Source organism: Cantharellus anzutake (assembly GCF_015039405.1).
Source record: "Cantharellus anzutake strain C23 chromosome Unknown EI90scaffold_171, whole genome shotgun sequence".
NCBI classification, from domain to species: Eukaryota; Fungi; Basidiomycota; class Agaricomycetes; order Cantharellales; family Hydnaceae; genus Cantharellus; species Cantharellus anzutake.
The window spans coordinates 95,080-118,225 of NW_024067121.1; the positions used below are offsets into that span (position 1 = coordinate 95,080).

The 23,146-nt window shown below is 50.0% G+C and overlaps 4 protein-coding genes across 4 annotated transcripts; 2 read left to right on the forward strand and 2 right to left on the reverse strand.

The window, feature by feature from the left end:
- Positions 1-93: 93 nt before the first annotated feature.
- On the reverse strand, positions 94-2,001 carry EI90DRAFT_3136826 (uncharacterized protein; the record flags this gene model as incomplete). Its single annotated transcript, XM_039064819.1, has 3 exons — positions 94-1,240; positions 1,314-1,593; positions 1,716-2,001. 3 exons carry the CDS (start codon positions 1,999-2,001, stop codon positions 94-96), a joined length of 1,713 nt encoding a protein of 570 aa, XP_038908249.1.
- Positions 2,002-4,259: 2,258 nt separating this feature from the next.
- Positions 4,260-6,263, forward strand: EI90DRAFT_3092181 (uncharacterized protein). Its single transcript, XM_039062435.1, has 2 exons — positions 4,260-5,552; positions 5,642-6,263. Exons 1-2 carry the CDS (start codon positions 4,343-4,345, stop codon positions 6,214-6,216), a joined length of 1,785 nt encoding a protein of 594 aa, XP_038908250.1. The 5' UTR covers positions 4,260-4,342; the 3' UTR covers positions 6,217-6,263.
- Positions 6,264-8,756: 2,493 nt separating this feature from the next.
- EI90DRAFT_3159752 (uncharacterized protein) lies at positions 8,757-15,901 on the reverse strand (the record flags this gene model as incomplete). Its single annotated transcript, XM_039066245.1, has 17 exons — positions 15,643-15,901; positions 15,158-15,561; positions 14,944-15,098; positions 14,500-14,881; positions 14,268-14,445; positions 14,121-14,218; positions 13,188-14,069; positions 12,964-13,134; positions 11,140-12,901; positions 10,718-11,084; positions 10,402-10,660; positions 10,167-10,348; positions 9,952-10,117; positions 9,435-9,893; positions 9,356-9,385; positions 9,252-9,300; positions 8,757-9,202 (listed from the first exon to the last, which is right to left on the reverse strand). The coding sequence occupies exons 1-17, from the start codon at positions 15,695-15,697 to the stop codon at positions 8,757-8,759; spliced, it is 6,045 nt and encodes a 2,014-aa protein (XP_038908251.1). The 5' UTR covers positions 15,698-15,901.
- Positions 15,902-15,977: 76 nt separating this feature from the next.
- On the forward strand, positions 15,978-17,350 carry EI90DRAFT_2980647 (pantothenate synthetase; the record flags this gene model as incomplete). The annotated part of the gene is made up of 6 exons (XM_039055983.1): positions 15,978-16,092; positions 16,146-16,163; positions 16,216-16,541; positions 16,602-16,631; positions 16,690-17,254; positions 17,316-17,350. 5 exons carry the CDS (start codon positions 15,978-15,980, stop codon positions 17,200-17,202), a joined length of 1,002 nt encoding a protein of 333 aa, XP_038908252.1. The 3' UTR covers positions 17,203-17,254; positions 17,316-17,350.
- Between the last annotated feature and the right edge of the window lie 5,796 nt (positions 17,351-23,146).

Sequence of the window (23,146 nt, forward strand, 5' to 3'; positions counted from 1 at the left end):
CACACCTTTCTTGGCGGGCTTGTTACCCCTTACCTTCCGAGAACCTCCCCATCGTAATGTTCTTCAACGTATGCTGAACCACGCCATGCGAGATCATATCTTGAGTTCCCTAAACCCTCTCACATCTAATCGCCCGGCCCCGTTCTTCATCCACCCATGCTCGGCCTCCGCTTGCACTTCACCAATTGCACCCGCGCCGTTTGACTCCCCAGGTTTCGGTCCAGCCTCAGAAGGTCTCTTTCCATTTACAGTCAATATAACCCTCTTCAACCGAGGTTTCGGTAACCCGAACTGTTTCCTCTGTCTTCTCGTCAGCTTCGCCGGGTCCACGTCCCCGCTTAATAAATCAACTTTCCCCTTCTTTACTCGCCTTCCCGCTACCTTCTTCGTCGGTAATTTTGAAGGTGTCGAAGGGGACGATAAGGAAGTGGATGGGGGCTTAGACCCAGGGGAAATAGTACTACTCTCCCTCTCACCTCCTTGTAACATCTCCTCGACATCCTCCAAAGACGAAAGTTCTGAAGACTCCTCATCTTCTTCCATCTCTGCACCTATCGAACTCCCCCTGGAAGGAGGAGGATGGGATGATCCAGGTGTAGTGGTTGAAGAGGAAAGAGGTGGTGTGACGACACTATCTCCTCCCCTCGGTGCATTTAATGTTGATCGGAGACCCGACAAACCACCCGCACGACGTTTTGCACCTCGCGGATCGCTCCCGTCACTTGGTGCTTCATCCATCGATTCTAATGATCGTTTTGGTGATCGTCCTTTAGCATTAGAATCATGCAAATGAACGTGGAGGGCGCTAGCAGAGTCAGATGGTGTAAGAGGTGCAATGGATGAAGTAGCAGTGGATTGTGATAGGGTTGTTGAAGAGGCGGAGTTGGCGTCGTCTGCTGAGGAGTTTGTAGATGGGGTGAGCGAGCGAGGAAGGGGAACTGTGGAAGGAGCGGTGGGTGTTGGGGCAGTGATGATTGTCGAGGGTGGCACGGCGGTATCAAGGGTTGCAGGAATGGGAGTTAATGCTGATTGGGGCTGTTTTCGCGGTCGGCCTCGTAATTGTCTCGCACGCAATGGGGGTGTTTCTAGGCTTATTGTTGCGGTGGCTGGTGCAACTGACGGTTGCGGTAATGGACCAGCATCCGGCCCTGCTGGGATGGTGGTCGTGGGCGCCATCGCTTGAAGTGGGAGTTGTCCAGATACAGTACGCACGGACGAGAAATGTTCCCAGTCATGGTATCTAAATATGTTTCCAATCCATGTGGCGTTAGCGCTGTTATGATTCAATGACGAATACAATGTGAGGAACTTACGCAACATAAACAGTGTCACCCAGAGATGGATGAGAATCTATGTCCTTCTCTTTGCCTTCTCGTAACTTTTCGCGTCTAACACGACGATGCTCCCTTTCTAAACTCGGTGAGGGCGGGGGGTGAAGCTCTTGTTCGCTCCCAGTAAAAGCGCGATCCACCGGGCTGAGCGGAGCGCCCGTGTTCCACTCAATCACATACACCAATCCAGGCTGAATAACCTTGACATTCTTGCGTTTGAGATGAGCAAACGCGCTGAGTTCAAGGTGGCCCCCATATGTGCCTGTTTGTTGTAGATATTATTGTTATTAAGTCCCATCACATGAGCGGAGAAATAAATGGATATGCCGGAGAAGGCAGTGAGAGTCGGCGTTGAGAAACGTGTAGTGGAGAGAGCGGGCTTACCAGGTTGTCGCATACATATAAGATGTTCATCGAACCCACGGTCATCCTCTACGAATCCAGCGTAGCGGTCCGGATGAGCAGCCATCCAATTGGTGACCTCGGCTCTGAGAGGGAGATGATACCCCTCTGTTCCATATAGCTGATCTGAGAGAGCACGAAAGAGACAGTTGCCATCACCAATCGTATTTTGTAGCGCAAGACCAAGGGTGGCTAGTTGGGCACCAAGTTCGACCTCAGTACGATCCGGGTCCGTCAGCTGATATTGAAATGCCAGGGATGAACTCATGTCAGTGAAGCTGATTCACCTCTCATTGATGGAGCAGTGATCATGGACACTTAACCTTTGGCTTATTCTGCCTCGTACGTGAGCGCGCTGTAGTTGTTTTTAGAACGTGAGTGGACGGGAGTTTGGGCGTGAGATGAGGTCAACGGAGCTTGAATCAAGAGCAAGGTACGAACGTGGCGGGCGCTGAGTGTTCCTCTTGCCACCCTTTCCCATGGCTAGAGGGGATGTAAGTGAATGTGTGCGTGAGCGGTCTTAGAGCAGTGGCGGATGGGTCACAGTCAACAACAGGGTGGTTAATTTGTATGACTGTTTTTGGGTGATCTGTATTTAATTTGACTCAACACCATTTCCGGATCGCCCATTTTAGGAAAGGGGTTCGTGGTCAACACGGTGTCATTGAACAATCAAAGGAAAGAACCCAACCCATCGATGTGACTCTGAGGATGGCATGACTGATATCACCCATGTTGTACATCCGCGGAAGTGGTGACGGGTTCGTTGGGCGCTTAGATGAATAGTGACCGGTGGAGATTCCCGGTCAACCATGGCGATCATCGTTTCCATCTCATTTACCCATTGCGGAACGTGGCTCCGAGATGCGCGCTCGGCATCCAATGCTGTGGTCTTCGTGATGCAGCTTCTGTCAGCACTGCGAATGATGATTGAATGATAATAATAATAATTTTTTGATTGTTAGCAGCTAGAGCAACCGGGACTCGTTCCTTCGCGGCCTATTGTCGTTGCGGGCATGCATGGAAACCGCGTGCGATGTCGTGCGTTGGCTGCTGTCTTCCCCGCGGCAAGGAGCCACACATTCTTAATTCTGTCGAGTGTATCTCAGCTTGCACCCGTCTCTACCACCTGGCAGAAAGGGTCATTTTGCGCCGGACCAAGCCCAACGTACGCTTGCGAAGAGCGTGGCCGAACATCCGTTGCCCTACCTTCACACGCGGAACCCGTGTTGCGCGCGTGACTGCAAGGGACCAAGGCACATTTAATACACCATGACAAACGGCCGGACCTACGACGAGCAGAACGAGAAAGACAGCGGAGGGGCCAACTTCTAGGCTGAGTTCAACAATATATACACAAGTATGTGAACCTGGTCTCAATGAAACTGTAACTATGAACAATCTCTTGGCAAACGATCCATTGGTCAGGTCATCTTCCGCAATAGCGCGACGCTCTTCGGTCACGATTTCAATCAGCGCCGGTGACGAGCGCTTGAACCACAATGCATGGGTTGCTAAGCATCTATCCATAAGAGAGAAAATACATTACAAACACTGAAGATAGTTTTAAAAATGAAATTCTTCCAAAAAGTGTACATGTAGTACTCGATGCATGAGAAGAGCGTTGTGACGAGTCCTTCGTTGAGCGTGACACTCTGAAACTTAACATTGTCTGATGGACTTTCTCCTGCGGCGCAACACATCCTAAGAGCGAGATCAAAATATTTGCGTACGTACTCCCTGGGTGCCGCGCGCGGCAACTGCATTTATATAAGCATTGGCATGCTTCGGCCCCCGTCCCCTCGGCTCACAATTAAAACTCCCAGTGCTTTCGCGTACAAGTCTTCAATCCACCATGTTTGCTGCCATCTCCTCTTTACTACCAGCAGGCATGTTGCAACTCGAGAGGGGGAAGGACTCCACCAGTAAACCCACCGAGGGCGATGATCAGAGCAACACTGATGCCAGTCCAATGTCGACTTATGTTGAAGCACAGCCGGCCGTCACACCCCTAACAACACCAAGTCCACTATCTTCTGCTCAGTCTCGGCCGCCTACCTCTACAGGAGAGAGAAGTGCGCCCCGTTCACGTCGGCCCAGGTCAGAGAAACCTTTGAATGAGGTGAGCACGGTCTCTCGACCTTAGATGCCCGACTGGTGGTCAAATCTTTCCTCCATGGTCCCACGCATGCCATCAGACGTACATCATCGTACGACCCCCACCAGCGAAAAATAATCACCCCCTTAACTTACAAATTCAACTCGTGCCGCCAAGACTGAAAGACAACACATCACGCTCCGCTTCTTTAGCTTCCCAACAATCTGGCGAGTATTATAATGCCAGTATTGATCCTCAAGCTCAGCGGACATCCTCCCCATCACCAACCACTGCTGTTTTTGGCCCATCATATCCAACCCCTACACCCCCGTCGCATGATCTTAAACGCGTTGCATCCATACGATCCAACAACTCCGATCGTTCCGCTGGATTTTACGCTTCAACTGCTCACGCGTCTTCCGTCAATTCGTTCGCGTCCACCTCGTCTACGATAGGGGGAAATGCACCACGACGCATTGTGCCCCTATACAACCTTTCTGCTCATAATGTCATGCCAAATTACATTTGTGATGCCGGGACAGATGCCAAGGTCGCAAAATTCCAGAAACGTGGGCTTGAGGTTATACGTGTAGGTACTTGGGAGCCTGTGGAGGTATGGAGTTCGTATCGGCAACGGGTCTCGAGAACTCCATCCATGGCTCCATCCGAAGAACCTGGTGCTCTCGAGCGAAACGCTACTCTTCTGTCAGGCGGGAACGCGCTTAGCACCGATCTGTTTGTGCGCAATTCTCCTTCCGCATTTGAACTCCCGGGACCGGGTAAACGCTCCAGCATCAATGAGAAATCACCGAGCGTTCATCTGAAGGATCTTCCACCTCCTATGCAAACTTCACCCCCGCCTTCCGCGAACCCTGCAAAGAAACTTTTCGGAAAAATGTTTAAAAAGAATAGCAGGAATGGAGGGGATGATGACAAATCTCAACCCGCATCACCTGAGCCCTCATCATCAGAGTTTTCTTCCCGAAGCAAACGTTTCTCGGCGCGTATCGGTGCGCTCTCTGTCCCGCTGTCACCCCAGCCTAGTGTCTTCTCCGGTCGATCAGGACATGTATCCTCTTCGCACTCTCAGCCTCATGAACCTATCCTCCAACCCCCTGTTCTTGGATTACAGGCTGCTCTGCATTCCAGTCATTCAGCGCACCCAACGGGACGTCCAGCTCACTACATCTGGTGCCTACGTAAATGGGCTAAAGAAAAACAACTCAATCCAGATAGCCTCCTGAAAGCTTTAGCTGTTGGGTTCCATGGGTTGAATTTGAACTTATTGGAGAGCCATGAAAAGAAGCACGGGAAAGACTCCGTTGATACCTCGTCGACGGGAGACATTGAAGTTCGGTTCGAATGGTCTAGGGGGAAAAGTGCATCGTCCAGAGGGAAGGAGAGAGAGCGACAAGTCATGTTGAATTTCAAAAGTCCCAATCCCCCACGGCGATCTTCGTTCGTTGAGAACGAAAATGGACTGTTGCCTCCTGCGACTGGGGAGGATAGGAATAGGGATATTGAAACGATGTCCTCGACGTACTCGAATCATTCGAGGGCGTCGTTGCACAGTAATGTTGTGCAACGATCTCCTAAGTCGGCTGAGTTAGGCCTGACCTTGACACAAGGTGGCGATGGAGGCGAACGATCACCGTCTCGGCGACGGTCTCCTACGATCAGTCGGGACGACGATACGGGAATGACAGACGCAGACGATGGAGGTGCAGATTCAGATCCGGAAGACTCAGAAACCCCATGGACGTGCACGTTGCACATTTACCCGTCTCACCTTCCCCCCTTACCGAGCAAGAGGCAAAAGAACGTGCTCTTTTGCAGCAACAACGACGACTATCTGCCTCCGACCCCAATCCGTCATCTGGAGACGATAATGATCTTCCACCGCTCCCCACTGATGGTCGAATTCGATTCAAACTCGCCTCACTAGTACCTACACCTCATCATCCTAAAATCCTCGGCCAATTCAAACTGCCGTTCCCCCTACCTGACGTAGCCATCACGCCCAACGCTTCCTCATCCCTATCTTACCTTCATTCCATCAATTCAACTGCTTCATTCTCCGCGCCTTATTCAGACTCCCAAACATCACCTATTCCCATCGCACTGCGGCGATATGAGTCAGGAGTGGGTGCTCGATTTTTACCCAGGACGTTAGCACCTGATGGATCGATAATGCGTGCAGCTGATGTGACAGTCAGTGATGGGAAGGAAGGGGGAGGAGTGGACGTGAGTACAGAGGTTTTGCTCACTGCGGAAGATATAAAGGATGTGGTCAGTTCGACGGGACTTTGGCTTTGTGTTAGGGAGGGATTTGGTGGACTTGGGAGGACGAAACGGAAGGGGGATGGGTGGCATATTAGGGCATGAAGTGTGTGCTGTCGTACCGTAGGTGTACGTCATGTGGGGTTTTTGCGCGTCCTTTTGTTGTATCTTTGGTTTTTTGGTTGGGTGACTGTTGATCGTTTTACGATAAGTCGCTTCTCATCAACTTCTTTCTTTCTTGGGGTTAGCTGTCTTTCTTTTGTGTCTTCCCAGGGCTGGGCCTTAAGGGCCTTGTATGTTTAAACGGTGCAGTTCACGAACTCCTAGTCGGCTTTTTCCGAATTTCCGATGTTTACCCGCAACTTCGTGAGCCCCAGCCTCTATGGAAGTCGTGCTTGTCGGGATCAGCTAGCCTCGTTTGTGAGGTGCCAGTGCCCCTTACATTGCCTTCTGGATAGCAGGGGCATCTTGGGCCAGAGCGCAGACAGGGATAGGCAGGTGACCAGCCTTAAGACAGGGAATCGTTCTCGTCTATGGCGACATCTGTGAATGACACTGAGTCTTGCTGAAACGGAGTAATAATACCTTCCATGGATCCCAATCACCTTGCGCGCGTCGCCTACCGATTGGTCTTTTCAGTTCGGCTGATCACAACCCTATTGGGTCTCGGGTGCTGGAGAGAATTCGCACGTTCATTTGGAAACAACCACAGACGTCCCAACTCAGAAGTACTTAAGAGGTGAGCCATACCCGAAATATCATACTCGGCTGAGGTGGCCTGGTCACTGTGCGCTGGAGATCCTATGGTCTCTTAATCGGGTTGCAACATAGTAGCAGCATCCACGCCGTCCAGAACGTACGAACCGCTGCTGAGTCGAATTTGATGAAAACATTGCACCATTTCCTACCCAGGATGATGCTGACTGCGCAAGTCCTGGTTCACGTTTCCGGGTGCCCTACTGCGCGTCGTCATCGTCCAAAGGCCCGAGTAAAGGGGGAAATGCCCAACGATAGACCTCTCTAATACAGCTTCTTCCAAACAAATAACGTGGGATCTTGAATGGCCAGCCCAATTATTGGGCCCTTCCATGGAAAGCGCATCTTGGCATTCCTTCAAGTCGTGTCCAATAGTGTATTATGCACATGCTCATTGAAATTGATCTAGATCAAGGGGAGGGGGGGATTGCCACCCTTCTCTCTTTCACAGGGATATTTCTGGTGAACACATCATGTCTTCGTCAGGAGTCCCATGTCAACAGTGCCTTTCGAAGGAGCTGGTAAGCCGAATATTGACCAAGTCTTTGTCTTTATCTGCCAGGCGGATTATCTGAAGGGCTTTCAATCCCTTCAGACTGCACACACAGGATGTGATTTCAAAGTGTGCTGTAGTCACAACGATCAGATCAATCGAGAAAGCGGCGAGGGCTCAACGCCGATTACTGTAAGTCCAACGGCCCTGATTAATACGGAAATTTTCACTTGTCTCTGCTGCTAGGGAACTATGACGGGTGAGCGGTTCCCACCAGGACATGGTGCGAATCCAGGCGGAATTCAGGGTTATCCTCATTCTCAAGTGAAACCTTCCCTAACTACTCAAAACGAAAGTACTAACGGCAATCACTAAACCATCCGGGATTTTGGTTGACCGTGGCATCAGCGGATTTTGGCATAGCTCAATGATGGAGTCTTCAATGGATCTGATGACGAGCAACGCCTCAACCCATGTCACGACATTTTTGATGAAAAGTTGAAGACTGATTGTACAAGAGATCTGTGATACGTTATGTTGAAAAAACTGTCTGCACGGCTTGTTCACTCACTCCCCTGTGGGCCTCCAAGCTCTGATCTAACTGAACACGCCTGTTGTTGCCCCAGCGAAAGAAACCCGCCGTCGACAGTAAATCAGGCAATCGAAATAATTAAACTCATTGTACAATTTGGTCCGAGACCAAATAAGGCTGGCGGAGCTGGCGCTCGAGCTCTATTCCAATAGAGGCTAGTAACCTGCCTATAACCTGCCTACGCTCGAGCCCTATAACCCGCGTCTCTTTTATCGGCGCATTGTATCCGCTGTCGCTGCATCTGCTGCGTGCACCTCGCATTCGCCGCATGACATGCTGATTGCTATCCGCACACATCAGCCGTGAGGCCGGAGCATTGTCAGAGTCAATACTGTCAATTAGTGGCCGCCAGGAACCCTGGCGTTTCTCGCAGCTTTCGTGTTTTACTACCATGCAATCTTGTGATCATTGGCCTTACCCGACCGCACGCTCGCGCGAATGACTCAGTAGGATCTGGCGCACCTGAACTTCGCTATTTGACGTCTGATCAACAGTCAAACTCTGGGCGTCGGCACCACTTTCGTGATTTCACGCCGATATTTGATGATAATGTTGACTGGGTAATGGCCAAGCATACGCGGAACCTCGGGCACTTAATCAGCTGAAGCTGGATCCCTTAGGCCCGAACACTCCGACACAAAATCTCGAGCCAACTCCTGCAGAGGGTACAGAATAGCATGATAGCGTCCCTCATCTATGTTATTATCCATGCGCCAATCAAACAATAGCTGGGACCAGTGGAAAATGATAAGGTGAACGCCCAAACATGTAATGGAGAGATAACGAAAAGCGCACAAAGCTGCTCTACGCAGAGATCCGATACCACGGTAAGAGGTTACCTGGTGACCAGTATGTGTTTTGTGATTCGTGTTGACTGCCGATGCCTACTTCCAGGTCTGAATTGAGCCCAAGAATTTTCGAATCGAGGTCATCATCAAATTGTCGCCTGATGAACCCATCGTTTAGGAGAGTTTTCAATACATCCCGAATTTCTGGTTCATCATAGACACCTTTAAGCCTGGAGAAGAGGTCCATCTGTACGAAAGGTACATCATCAGGATTATGCCTCTTAGAATGAATGGCTATCATGCCTCGGAAACTCCAGGTCGGAGCCAGATGTGACTCATCACCGCCTTTAGCGCTGCATCCCACAGGTTCTGGAGAGTTTGCCCACGTATATCCTTCCATCGTCGGGGGAACACATTTATGAACCTGTTCTGGTTTCCGCCGATCCCTGGGTTGACCCCGCCCTGGGGATCGGAGGTGTCACAGACAATGGGACTCGGGATCCGAACGGACCAAGCGGGAAGGTGCTGGGACGCGACAAGGACAGCTGGGCAGCAATATCCTGCCCAAAATGCAAGAGGTTTCGCAGTACTGGTTAGCATTTTCATGCAACTCACGACCAATTCTCGTGGGACCTGTACTTGAGCCTGCAAAAAAAAAATTAGCAAAGTTAAGTGTATGATCGAGAAAACAAACAAGTAGATTCTCTTTCGAGATTCCAGCTTCTCCTGCATCCCTCACAGCATCCAATACCTGATGGAGCTCGTCAGATAATGCTGAGTTGGCAAACAACCTTTCCGAAGAGCGTAATATGCAGGCTTCACAGTCCACAGCAGCCTTGGCAACGCATGGATGAGGCCCACATGCAGCATCAAATGTTATGCTATGCCCTAAGGCGCCAGTCGGGTTCCCTATAGACGGCAACTCCGAGGTCTTGTAAGCTGGTGACACGCTGGGCGATACAGAGAAGGACGGATCGTGAGTGTCCTCACTGACCCGATAGGTAAGCATCGGTTCAATGTGGTCATCATCTATTTCAAATGTTAACTCAAATGAAGGTTGTGATCCTTGCGGTTGCGAACCAATTTTCTTGCTGTTTCCCGCCACCATATCCTTGATTTCTTCAAGCGAAGGGGGTTCCACCTCAAGCTCGACCTACGGCGGTATATGAGATTTCTCATGGACTTCCACGAATCAAACGAATGAGGCTCACCTTTTCATCGGAAACCAAACCTAACAATGCAGCAGTGGTGCCGTCAGAGGCAAGCAAGGGCCATTCATTCCAGCTATTTTCATCATTTGCAAGCAAATCTTCTTCCAACACGATGGCGTCCCGATACACCTTATTGGGGAATACACCAAAAATTGCCGAACTCATTCTATACTAACATAAAAATTTGTCCACACAAATGGAAAAATATTGCGTACGCGTCGTGATAACGGTATCCGCGCCCCGGCTTAGGGTGTGATGGGTCATGATTGGAGAGTGCGAGAACATCTTCCGTACGAAGAGCTTCGTTAGCTTCGGCAACTTCTGTGTCCCCAAGCTGTCGTAGGAGTGCCACTGCAAGTTTATCGTCGTAAATGTTCTCGGGTGTGGATACAGTCATCTAGGATTGCGGATCAGATCTATCGGTTTCGGCCCCAGCTCACAGAGTCTCGCCTTGATTGCTGCCTGAGTAAGCCCCCTGATTCTCGGACCCCCTGTAGAAGGGGCATCGCTGGCAGACCTCATGACGAATGGGTCGGAACAAAGAGCGTTTTCACGAACTTCATCTCCAACGGTGGTGAGGAAGTAATCGAACTTTGGATCATAAGATCGGGAATCGTCCGTGTATCCGAACCGCTGGGCAATCAGGCAAATGCTTTTCGGAAGTGTTGCACCGAACAGCTTGGTCTCTCGGTCAATAACTCCGGCCCGACTACGTCCCAGACACTGGGTTAACAATGGGTACAAACTGAGCAGTAGCGAAACCTACAGTTTACCCTTGTCTATGTATCTTCTTAAGAAGTCGACATGCGTTAGCAAGTCAAAATTTACGGGGTCATCGGGATGGTCATCAGGAAGGTCTGTCGATCCACGAAACTTCAACCACAGGTCCATCCATTGAGCTTCCAGCCTCTTGGCGTACGCAGCATGTCCTCCTCCAAGGACTTTGGAAACGCGCATACGTGCACTGTGACGAGAGATAGTAGGAAATACCTGTGAGAGTGCTCCCCAAACTGGTTTCGAGAGGCGGCGGCAGCGAGCTCTGATGATGGCGCCAGCGTCTCGAGCGAGCTCGTCGAAGTCGTCGTTCCAACCGAAACGTCGTCGAGCCTTCGGAACTGCGCTAGTGTTCTCTTCTGTGAGTGAGACTGAGGCCACTGTAAGACATGCTGGATTAATCTGATCTCGCACCTCTTCTTTCTTCCTTTTTCTGAGCCGGACCTTTTCGAAGTAGGGGCCGGATGGTTTGGCGAGACTTGAATTTAGTTATCAGCTCCTTCATGACCAGAGGTTTGTTGATGTTGAGAACATTCTCGATTCCTCTGACGATCGATGTATTCCTCTTCAAGCCAGAAAGCCCCCCAGAGTTGGTAAAGGCCTCGCGCCACTGTGTTAAGCTTCTTCGTTTTTCATCAGGGATCGGCCCTCGATATATTGAATCTAACAGTTCCTCCCATTCCTTCTCCAACCGCTGTTTCGTCTCGGCAATCTTCAGGGACAAGACCTTACCCGGCTCACGACGAGGTTTAGTCTGACCAAGTAATCGCTGTTTTTCGTTCCGCAACCTCCTCTGCTCCTCCTCCATGAAAGAGTTGATGGCGTACAGCGGTGCCCCGGTCATCTCTTTCCAGAAGGTAAGATCAGACTCATCATACGCACAAGTATTGATATCCAAGCACGACGAAAGGAAATCGCGCTGCAATTTCGCCAGCACATAGGAAGCGCTCCACGAGATTGGCCGTCGAATATGGAAAGCAATAGAAGGATCGCCTTGGAAGAGGGCACGAGGCAAGGAGATGGGGCGTGTTGGGGCTGGGGATGAGGAAATAGAGGCATCATACAATAATTGCCAGTACTGCGTCCTTTGTTCCATGGTTCGCATTGGTTGATCTAATTTGTGCGGGGAGCCGTTTTCAGCATCTCTGAAAAGCCAAATGGGAGCCGAAGGAGTGAATGTCCAATAAGAGATGAACCCCGAAGTATCTGGTTCCACATCAAAAGAAGTGGGTTGGGAGGAGTTCGGAGTGGTAATGAAGGGCTCCGCCGAGCTAGACGCAACGAGGGGGGTGACAACGCCAAGTTCTCTCAGTCGACCAAGCGTGTCCGTGATGTATTTTCGGCATTTGCTGTTCCCGATTCCGAGAAGCCGCGTAACACTCGGGGAAACCTCTGAACACGGAGTCCACTTATGCTGAGGGTCGGCCATAAATGCAACCACTTCGTCGTGAACCTTGGAAGGTGGTACCAGCGCACAATAAGTCCCAATTGGGATGCCTTCCCATAAATAACGAGTGGAAAAAACGGGAGGATTAGCGGACACGATGTGAAGTGCATTTCCTCCGGCCCCCAACAAGTCTATCTGATTAGACACGAATAGATGTAATTCGCGAGCGCGAGCGAATCGGCCCACGAGGAATCCTAAGCTTTGATCGATGACACGACGCTCGCCAAAGATATCTTGGCGTATTTTTCGAGGATCGCTAGTTCCATCTCTGATTGCTTTTAGCATCGACTCGGATTTTTCCTTTGTTCCATCGTGACTAATTTTGGTTTCGTCGTAGTCAATAGAAGTACCTAATCTCGGAAGGGCGGGTTGACTTGGGTGAGATGAACTTCCAAGGGAAGTGATAAATTTGTTGACATCTTCAAGCTCTGTGCTGATTAGATGGACAATTGTGAATTTGTCGGTAGTGCCTCTCTTGGTCGGTAAGACCACTCGTTTCAGAACAACTCGCCCTCGGTCGCTGAGACTGTTCATTGTCTTACTCAGGGTCCGCGGATCTAAAGACATCCCTTCCGGAGTGCTCGTGACTACGCCATCCGCGATCCTCCTTTTGATGACCTTTTGGAACTGTTCGTATATTCGATTCTCCGACAAATGTGCGATCCCCCAAGATCCTGAAGAACTGTCAGGAGTTCTTCCTGTCGACGCAAAGCCGTAAGATTGGCATCCCTGGGTGCTGGGTGTTGAAACCATGTCAGGAAGGCGCCACAGCTGACTGCTGGGAGACTCACCTTTCCGAGAGTGCGCTTTGGTTGCTTTCGGGTTGTGCTGATCTGCGGATGGGGACGCACTGTTTGAGGGGGACGAGAAACCCCAGATTCAACATTTGTCGTCTTACGACGTTTAGTTGGATTTTTTTCAGATAAACCTGCTATCGCAGGACGCTTTGTGGCTTTCCTCGTCTGTGAATGACTGTTGAACACTTCACCTGTCGAGAACTAAATGAGATACACACTAATTTCAACATAGGGTCCTCGATTATCCCAGGACGTTGGTCATTGATAAGAATCGATTGTTCGGGAAAGCCACCACCAATTAACGTCGAATTGACAGGATTTCCATTATTGGAAGTACCCTCTGGGTCCTTGACTTTAGGCGGTCTACCACTGAGCTTATCCTGTCCCTTCGTTGAAATTTGGGATGGAGAAACCCCCATACTGCCAACACCGGCAGAAGAATTGTCCGCCTCAGTCACTCTTTCTGGGTTCTGTCTCGCGGCTCTGTTTCGTCTGCCCCGACCTAAGGTTAGATCTCCGCCTCGTGTTGTTTCATGCGTAGCGGCAGGTGGGTTCTGAGGATCCTGCGCCAAATTCCTGTCCTTTGGTGGCCTGCCATGTTTCTTTGGTGCCACTGATGGAATATTTCGAATAGCGTTAGTCTTCTTTTCTGGCACACTCCACTCCTTTCGTGGGCGGCCTTTCTTGACAGTCCCATCGGGCAGTATTGGATTCCGATTACGAGGAGTCCCATCTGCTTTAAGACTGGTCCTACGATCTCGCTTCATTGTGGGGCGACAGAAATTGTCGACGTATGTTGCCAGGGTGTCAACATCCCCATCGTAAAATTCTTCTTCGAGGAATTCTCCAAAACTTGCCGCGTCAGACAAGTCCTCAGCCAAAATATTTCTGAGTTTCTCAGTGACAGCATTTGGATCAAGTTGTGAGCGCTGAAGAACCGATTTTGTCCAGTATTCCGTGCGGCATTCGCGCCCATAATGCATGACTTCGGAGACGATAGCGAAATGGCGGAGATGATGGGGCACTGGATGTTCCTCATTCTTCTTCATGAGATGTTCGATTGTACGCACATCGAACTGACCGAGGAGCGCCGTCATTTCCTAGTAGGTTGTGAGCCCGCGAGAGAGAGCAAAGGGTGGGACGGGTCGTACATTGTGCGTCTTACCACGTTGGGATAAAGTATCCGCAATTTCAGTTAGCTGGCGATGAATAGTGACATTCCACTTTGCCAACGTCTCCGGAACCTCATCTAGAATTAAGTGATATGTCAGGGTCCCCCGTGACACCGCATTTCTCACCTTTATGGGATCTTCCCTGGACAAGTTGCCCACCTACGGTGGGGCGAATGCAAATGATCATCTTATTTCGAACCTTTTTTGACGGCACAAACACTCGTTCAATAAGCCCGCGGCGTTCCATGTTAATGATTTGGCGCCGGAAAAGTCGTCGATCCGCGCGAGTAGGGTTCTGACATCCCTGAAGTGGTGCAATACGCCATTAGTTGCTCCACCTGAAGGGGAGTGTACCTACAATGGCGAGCAATGCATTTGTGTAAGCATGAGTGTTGTTGGCACAGTTTCCCAGCAACTTTTTGACACGCGCAGCAACTAATGGGAAGCTTCCGAGTGTCAGAGGATCCAAAGGCTCAAATTCCAAGGATTGAGCCTCTTTGACAGCTTCATCGATATCATGTTGGGATTTTTCCTCTTCATCCACCAGCTCCTCTTCGTGGGTCCCATAAACGGCGGAGGCAATGGCAAGTTCGTTCTGAGAAGGGCCGCTCTGAACTTCTATCGCGATAGACTGTAGTTGTCTCTCCTCAGCAACCATTTTTTGCCACACTTCGCTATGTTCCCAAAAGTAGCGATGAACAACACGATTCTTGGAAATCCCAGAACTGCGGATCTTGTGCCTGATGGGACGAGGGAAGTGGCATCAATTGAAATAAGCGATTCAACACAAATGATGACTGACACTAGTTCGAGTTCCTCCAGGGATTTGACAAGGTGGAACATCGATCCGGATGAGTATTTGGCGGTTTTGGCCATCTCATCAACCGTACAGCCTTCGTTTCGACCGCAAGCAACCAGCTTGAGCACCGTGTATGCCATGTCTGTCATCTTCGAGGGCTACTCCGCGATTAAATTAGTTGTCAACATCCAAACACATTCCATAAGCATCCACTGACTCTCGCATGAGATCCTGTCAAAGTCCGGAAAATTGTTGAAGGGTTGGCTGCAATGCGCAGAGTAGAGTCATACGCAGTACAGAGGTCTAATAAAGGCGCGGACTTTCCATCCCCACCGATTGGCTGCAATGGGCAGGTGCTCTGAGAGGAGCCTTCGTCCTGGTTTTCTTCCGAATCAATAGATTTATTCCTCTTACGCTTTCTGGCGGAGGTCATCGGATTGGGAGCAACGAAGACTTGCGGAACTTGAGGAGGACAGAGGCCTATGGAGACCTGTCCAGTACGTATTACAAGGGAGGATATATACTGAATAAAATTATCGTCGATCAGCTGGTCGGAGGTGCTAATATTTTGTGCGTCGTAGTGCTCTTGAACAATAGTCTTAAATCGAGAAATGGAACAGCCTAAGCACGAATCGAACACGGGAGGATAATTCACTGAGTATCTCCCAGAAAATAACCAGCCAGCCACGAGTGTGCTCATACCGTAGTCGCCCTCAAAACAAAGTTCTCGCACGCAGTATTGCACAAGAGTGTCCATGTGTCCGAAGAGTCAGACTCAGTGTCAGGTTCAAATGAGTTTCACAGTATGCGTTCCTTGGAAGGCTTCTTTGCGCTTTTGGTACAGCCGCGGATCGTCGCCTAGTGTTGGTAGAGGCGTCAGCAGCGCTCCCTGACGTTGATCGCTGTTTGTGTCGCTGGGAAACGTGACTCGTTGAATCAAAGTTGAATAGGAGATCTCCGGAACAAATAATCACTAATAAGCGATGATCCCTGCTAAACGCTTCGTCCCGCATAAGTTACAGTTCTCGGCGCGTACGATGCCAGCCTCATTAAAAATACCCGTATTACCTTCTGTCAAGGCGTTTAGGGAATGGAGGCAGTCACTAGACAACCGATCCATAGGGTTTGTGCCAACGATGGGGGCTCTACACGGTCAGTTCGCCCTTCTCATCCTGATTCTCTCGATCTAAGTCTCATGCGCACAGATGGGCATATGAAACTAGGTGGGGTGTGCTTAATGAAATAACTGTGTTATTTTAACACAGAAGCAACAAGTGGACAGGTCTCTTTCTGAAAACAGCTTAACGGTTGTCTCGATATTTGTCAATCCTGCACAATTTGCACCCCACGAGGACCTTTCGAGCTATCCCCGTACATTTGATGGTGATATGAGAAGGATTCACGAAGCTGTTGGACGAGACTCGATCGATTCAAGCGAAACTCCCAAATGTGCCGTATTTTTGCCCACTGTCGAGGACATGTACCCTTCCGGTATTGTCCAAAACATAGAAGATCAGAAAGGAACATTTGTGCAAGTAAAGGGGTATGAAGAACAAATGGAAGGAAAAAGTAGACCCAAATTTTTCAGGGGCGTTGCAACTGTGAGGGATGCTTCGCTCGCAGGAGGGTATCTTCTTGAACCGAGATTATTTACATTCCAGATTGTTACGAAACTCTTTAGTGTGGTGCAGGTGATGCGTGTGACTGCCTCATTTGTGTGGAATGCGATTGAAGGAATCCTTCATTCAGCCAACTCGAGCATACTTTGGGCAAAAGGATATTCAACAAGGTCTTCTCTTACGTCGCATGGTCCGAGACCTTCTTATCTCCCACCCCCTCCCTGAGAACCTCATTATTGTCCCAACTCAACGGGAAAAAGAGGACTTCCTTGCATTATCCTCCCGCAATGCCTATCTCACATCCATCGAACGTCCCTTTGCCCCCACACTATACCAAGCTCTTACCGCTGGAAGACAAGTGTGGGAGGAAATATCGGGTTCGGGGTCACGGGAGGGGGTTGTCGCCGCGGCGCGAGAAGTAATCAAGAGGAGACAGGAGGAGGCGATTCAAGCCGGTGTAGAGATGAGGTTTGACTATGTTGAGGTGAATGACCCCGACACGTTCGACGTTGTGAATTGGCGCAGAAAAGAGAGGCCCGAAGGTCAACCTGTCATCATCAGTGGTGCTCTTTGGATTGGAAGAACGAGGCTAATAGATAATCTTCTTAGTGGAGATACAAAGGAGATTTTCAATCAGTTGTAGGAACATGATCTCACCGCCACATGATTGTCTGTACATTGGCGCGCAATGCAAGTGAATGCGAGCCTGAATACTTCGTAATGCACTCACGCGCCGCCCCGTAGGTGAGGCGTTTGGGGTGGCATCGGTCAGTTCATGCTGATGACGATACTGTGGGCAGCATAAGACGCTCTCCGTTCGCTCACAAACGGGTCTGGATCCTACTATCGTGTTCGCCGCGGCGCAAGGCTAATAATTCTGACTCCTTTGTTGTGCGCTGATGATTTGCGCCATAAGTTGAAATTCAGTTGTTCGGTCCGATTCCCACACTTGCGCCTTAGTACAGCCACCAAGCCACCTCTCCGTTCCCTTCCGTAAGACCGATTGGGTCCGAGTAGTAGATGCTTTTGTATTGAAATCAGAACGTGACTTGTAGCGGAAACAAAATGTTGGAGAACGCGATTACGTTGCGCACAATATTAGCGCATTGTTGCGCGTCCTGTTGACGTAGCAACCCGACGTGGCGCACCGAGTCACACAGATTGCGACTACCCGCACTGGCAGCGGGATGGACACTATTTTGTAAGGGACATGGAGACATTTGAGTTGGGTTAGATCAGTGGTTGGGATGCAATCTAACCTATGATTGGTGGCATAAGTGCCAAACATGCCCGGATCGGAAATTTCTGATCCGGGTGTAAGTGAGCAATTCCTAGGGGACAAAGTTATATAGTATGGAAGGAAGAGGACATCAAGGTGATTCCAATGCATGTTATGCAAGGAAGATCAGTGAGGAACCCACAAAGATGAGAGGGTGTCAGTTGTGGATTTGTTGAGGGAGTGCAGTGGTTTAGGCTGGAGATGCAGGTTGGGTTTTCTGAGGCCCCTTTCTATTGTTTTATAGTGTGTTGTTTGTGACATTGTGTTTTCTATGGTTGTTTGTATATAATGTGGGCTAGTTACATTCAGCCACACCCCCGCTTGGTGACCAGATCTAAATGTAGCAGAGGGGAAAATCTCTGTTACTAATTCAGCAGTCTTGAGGGAGGCAAGGCAGCCTCAGAGTGTCCTCAGGGATATGGGCACCAAGTCCAGTTGAGTTTCAGGTCCAGTCTTGATTTCCATCCAGGAAGCCACTTGCTGGCCCCCCTTTTTCTTTCTCATCCTGCTGGATGGGAGTAGGCATGGTGTGTTAGCTGTTAGGTGGTGGTGGTGGTAGGCTGGTGTGCCGCTGTGCCACATTCCCAGTGCCTATCCAGTGCCTATCCAGTTCCTGACCCCCTTGGCTTTTCCCCCCACTTGCAATGCCCTTATCAGAAATTTCCCATCTGGGCGTAACTGAGTGATTCCCCAGCTGCCAAAGAAAGAACAAATAGAACAGCATAACTGACTCCCCAGCTGTAAGTGTCAAACACACCCAGATCAGAAACTTCTGATCTGGGCATAATTCTGTGGCTCCCCTGGCAGGAGTTGAACATGTCCTGATCAGGGACTCCTCATTGGGGTGAAATTAGCCTCTTCTACTTGCAACTCTGGGGGGAATGTGACATAATTGCCACTATCTTTTGCCTGGTCTAATTTCCTTATTAGGAAAATATCCCACACATTCAACCTTAGCACTGATTGGGTAACCAACACAGCCCATCAGCACCACCATGTCCCACATCTTCAGCCCCAGATCTTCTGTCGAATCAAGTCTATTCAACCTCTCCCTGAATGATGAAGAGTCAGACCAGATCCTCATTGACCTTGATAACCTGTACCCCAGTCTGATCAAAGAGGACTCACTCTCTCAGCAGCATATTCACCAGGTGCTCATTGCCAGCGCTTTGCATCCCACCCCTGATGTTACAAAAATGGGGCCGGAGGCGCCCATTTTCGTCCGTTCGAGGCACAGGAAAGGGGAAAGGTTGGGGAAGAGGGTTCATAAGAAGTTACAGATGTTGTTATAGATGTTGTAACATGGAGTTTAACAGATAGTTTAACAAATGGGTTTTCAATGGTAATAGTTGGATAACCTCTATTTCTTTACATATCATGTGATTTGGGTGTGTGCAGGGCCCATAAGAGTCTAAATTGGGAAATTTCCCATTTCCATAACACCTGATCACAACAAGTTTCATTGACTGCCAAGGATTCCAATCAAACTCTGTTACCTCAAAGCACTCCATAATGCAGGCAATCCTTTGGGTTTCTTAAGGTGATCACTGGAAAGAAGATACAGATCGAGGCAGATGAATTTGTTGCACCAGCCACATCTACTGAGTATGTGATTCGCATTCCTCTCCACTGTCTTGATTTCTGCCTCCTCATTCCTTTCGATGGTGGGTTTGGGATGTTTCTCCCCTTGAACCCAGATGAGTGGTCCTGGACTTTCTCCCTGGACTTGGGCCAACCTCAACGTTCATTCAACAATACATGAGGTTTCCTTGGCTTTGACCCCACCTGTTATGGAAATGGGATTTTCCCATTTTTAGCCTCTTATGGGCTCTATGCAGTACAATATCACGTGACATGAAAATAATAACAACCTAACCAACTATTATCACCCAAAACACCCGATGTCTATGTTATTGTAAACCCCACTGTTACAACATCTGTTACATTAATTGTAACATCTTCTCAATGTCACGGCCCCCTCCTGCACCCGGACGCTATAGAAATGGGCCAATTAGGCCCCATTTTTATAACACCACCAGTTCCATGCTATACATTGGGAGCACTCCTTCAGGGGACTCTGTTCCTTGGGATGGCCCCCCAAGCTTTCTTCAACAAATCCTTCTGTCAGGGCACACCTGCCTGACCCAGGCCCACCCAGGTCCACCTGGCCACACCTCACCCGCTGCCCTGCTGCCCATCCTTCCCCTCCCTCCTTCCCTCCTCTTTCTTTCTTTCTTCTCTCTCTCTTCTCTTTTCTTTATTTCATTCTTCCCATCATTCCCCTCCTGTTTATTCTTTCTATTTACACGGACCACTTTCCTTTGCATCAATGTACTATTGACCCACCCGACCCAGACTCCCCAGATGGCTCCCCGCTGTGCCCAGCATGCATGCCTGCACCGGATGCCCTTGGGATCCCCCACAGGGACACCCAGATGGCTGCAGTTGTCTCCGAGGATGATGTGGCATCCGTCATGTGACTCAAGCCGCATGTACATAAATGTACCTGAAGTGGGAACTGAAGAAGTAACCTTCTTCTCGCCTTTTCCACTTCAGGTAAGTTAGTGTAGTTTTCCCTTTCAATAACAATTCACCTTTTCCACTTCAGTCTGAGTGGCCAGGGACAGCTGTCCCATATCGGGCCTGCCAGTATGTCATATCCATCCCCGGCCATCGACTTCCGGTCCCTCCGATCCCTCCGATCCAACTCCGCTCCTCCCTCACTAACCTCGGAGCCCCCGTATCCCGCAATCCTCTCGGCGTCCCTCGATGGTCACCACCCCCTCATTTCAATTTATTACCTACGCCTCCCTAAGTACAGAGCCCCGAAGACTTCCGGACAGCTCCGACGTCCGCTAGCGCACCCCCGCCTCCGCTGGGCAATACACTCGCCTGCCCTGCAGAGCCCACCTTTGGGCCTATCCCTCCTTTCCGTTTCTGGGTTAACGCCTGCCTTTCCGCTAACCCCGCGAACCGACTCGTCAGTAATATTCAGTCGGCTAATGTCTTAACCCCGTTAGCTCCGCTCTGTTCGGCTCCGCCAATTGCGGAACCGTCTCCGCTGTAACCATATATATATCCTACTTGTACATAGGTTACGCCCCAGTAGAAAAATCAACTAGAGTTACCCCCCTAGGTTCTAATTGCCAGTCAGTAAGTTAGGGCACGGACGTGTCACTAGGCACAGCGCTCTTGGCAGAAGTCGCTGAGGCCGAAGCCCTCCGTTATGGAGACATCCCTTCGTCTCGAGTCTGGTCTCTGACACGTGTCGCAGATGAGGAAGATGACCACCGAGGGGAGTATGCTTGGAACTGGCGTTTTCTGGGAGGAGGTCCACCCTGGACAAACTCAGAGGAACGTTACCTCTCCACGGCTCAAAAGACACATCGACTTCGAAACATCTACGACGCTAACATCAAATGCGCCATCCGAAGTCTCCAAGCACGAGGAGGACAGCCTGACTTCCCCCCTTTCCTCTGGAAGGATGTTCTCGTGAACAGACTCCTCGACTTCGGGGCTCTCATTGAGGAAAGACACACCCGAACAATGCGATATTACAACAGTGTCGTCATCGGTGAAGGGATTGAAGTATCAACCGGAGGTCCGTCTGTCAGTAAAACGAAACTCACTAACTTGATGCAGTGGACCTATGCATGGAAGAAATATCGTACAGCGATTCTCTGGGCCTTCCCACACCGAATGCAAGAACTTGAAGTCTATCACGACCACATCATTGAACGATTCAATAGCCATCCCAATGCCGCTCTCAACATCGAGTACGATCGAGTGGCACGGAAGTTCTTCCACGGTAACACCGGGCTTGCCTTGCACACTATCCTCCCAACCCTCCTTGAACTCTACCTCGCACCGAACCCAACTACCCAGGGGAGTGGACTCAACGCCAGTGGAGCTGGGAACAATGGACTCAATCAAAGAGGTGATGGCCAGTCTCATCCAAAGACCGGTCAGAAACGAAAGCGCCCTGCCAACTTCAATGATTTACCAATCTGTCACGAGTTCAACAAACATGGAGGCTGTAAATGCACCGACTGCCGATTTAACCACAGATGCCAGTCATGTTTCTCAAGCAGTCATGGGGCAACTGAATGCTCAAAAGCGAAAGAAAAGAACTGAGCCTGGCGATAGTGAACCTCTGGGAAAGTGACCGTGATACATGCAATTCATCTTTGGGAGAAACGACTTCACTCGAACACCCTCTGCCTCATACACCAAAGTTGTGCCTCCCCTCCCGGATGTTCCTGCCAGTGATTTCCATTTTCACGACATTACGCAAACGCTCAAATCACACTCTCACCTGTTCAAGGTTGTTACTCCGATCAATGCTGACCATTTTGAGGAGCTCCTTTCTTCACACCCGAACTGCCCACTGGTTCAGTCTATGTGCAAAGGACTACGCTATGGTTTCTGGCCTTTCGCCAACGTTGACGATCCCTGTTATGGGAATGGACCTAGAATCTTATGGTCCATGACTATAGACAATCAAACCTTAGCCCCTTCAACTTTATTTCTTTGTCAAACCCCATGCCAAGCTTTCCCACTGGGTTTTGGTGCTGGCTGGGGGATTTGTTGAGTTTCAAGGGACTTCCTTTGACCATTATGATTTTTATATTAGATAGTTAGAAGTCATATGATGTATAAGGCAGATGCCGGAACTGTTCTCATTATCAAATACATAACCCACAAACCTTGTACCGCAATTGTAACATCCTCACCATTGTGTCACCACTGTAAACTCAACCTGTAACCCTGGAACCATGTCCACCTCCCTATTCCTCCTCTCCATGACAAAACCGCAGCGAGGAGGGCATTCCCACGCCCAACCTCCTGCTGCCCACTCCCACCAGTCCACCGGGTGGTTGAGTGGTTACTCCCATCCAACCAGAAGTTCCCTATCAGGAACTGTAGCCTATCCCACCTCCTCAGGAGAAGGATACGGTCCAGGCAGCTCCAGGATGCCTGGCCACGCACCCACGGGTCCCACTTCCCATGGTCACCCACTACCGTGCACTGGTCCACCAGCCTGCTTTCCCCAACAACTCCCACTACCGGTACACTCCCATGAGCGCCAAGTCACTGATAGCCACCAACTGGGTGACTCCCTTTGGGAGTCCCAGTATCCCTCACTACCGGTACGCTCTATTGAGCGCCAAGTCCCCGTTAGCAGACAGCCAGGTGGCTCCCTCAAGGAGCCCACATCATACTCGCTACCGGTATGCTCCCAGGAGCGCCAAGTTACCGTTGGCCGACACACAGGTTGTACTTCCAACACTCATCCTATTCCGCTCTC

What these genes read in the sequence shown, in the direction of transcription:
- EI90DRAFT_3092181 (XM_039062435.1), top strand. Translation starts at nt 4,343, where the DNA reads ATGCCAAATTACATTTGTGATGCCGGGACAGATGCCAAGGTCGCAAAA. An exon ending in GACAGACGCAGACGATGGAG is followed by an intron (nt 5,553 to 5,641) that starts GTGCAGATTCAG and finishes TTACCGAGCAAG; the next exon opens with AGGCAAAAGAACGTGCTCTT.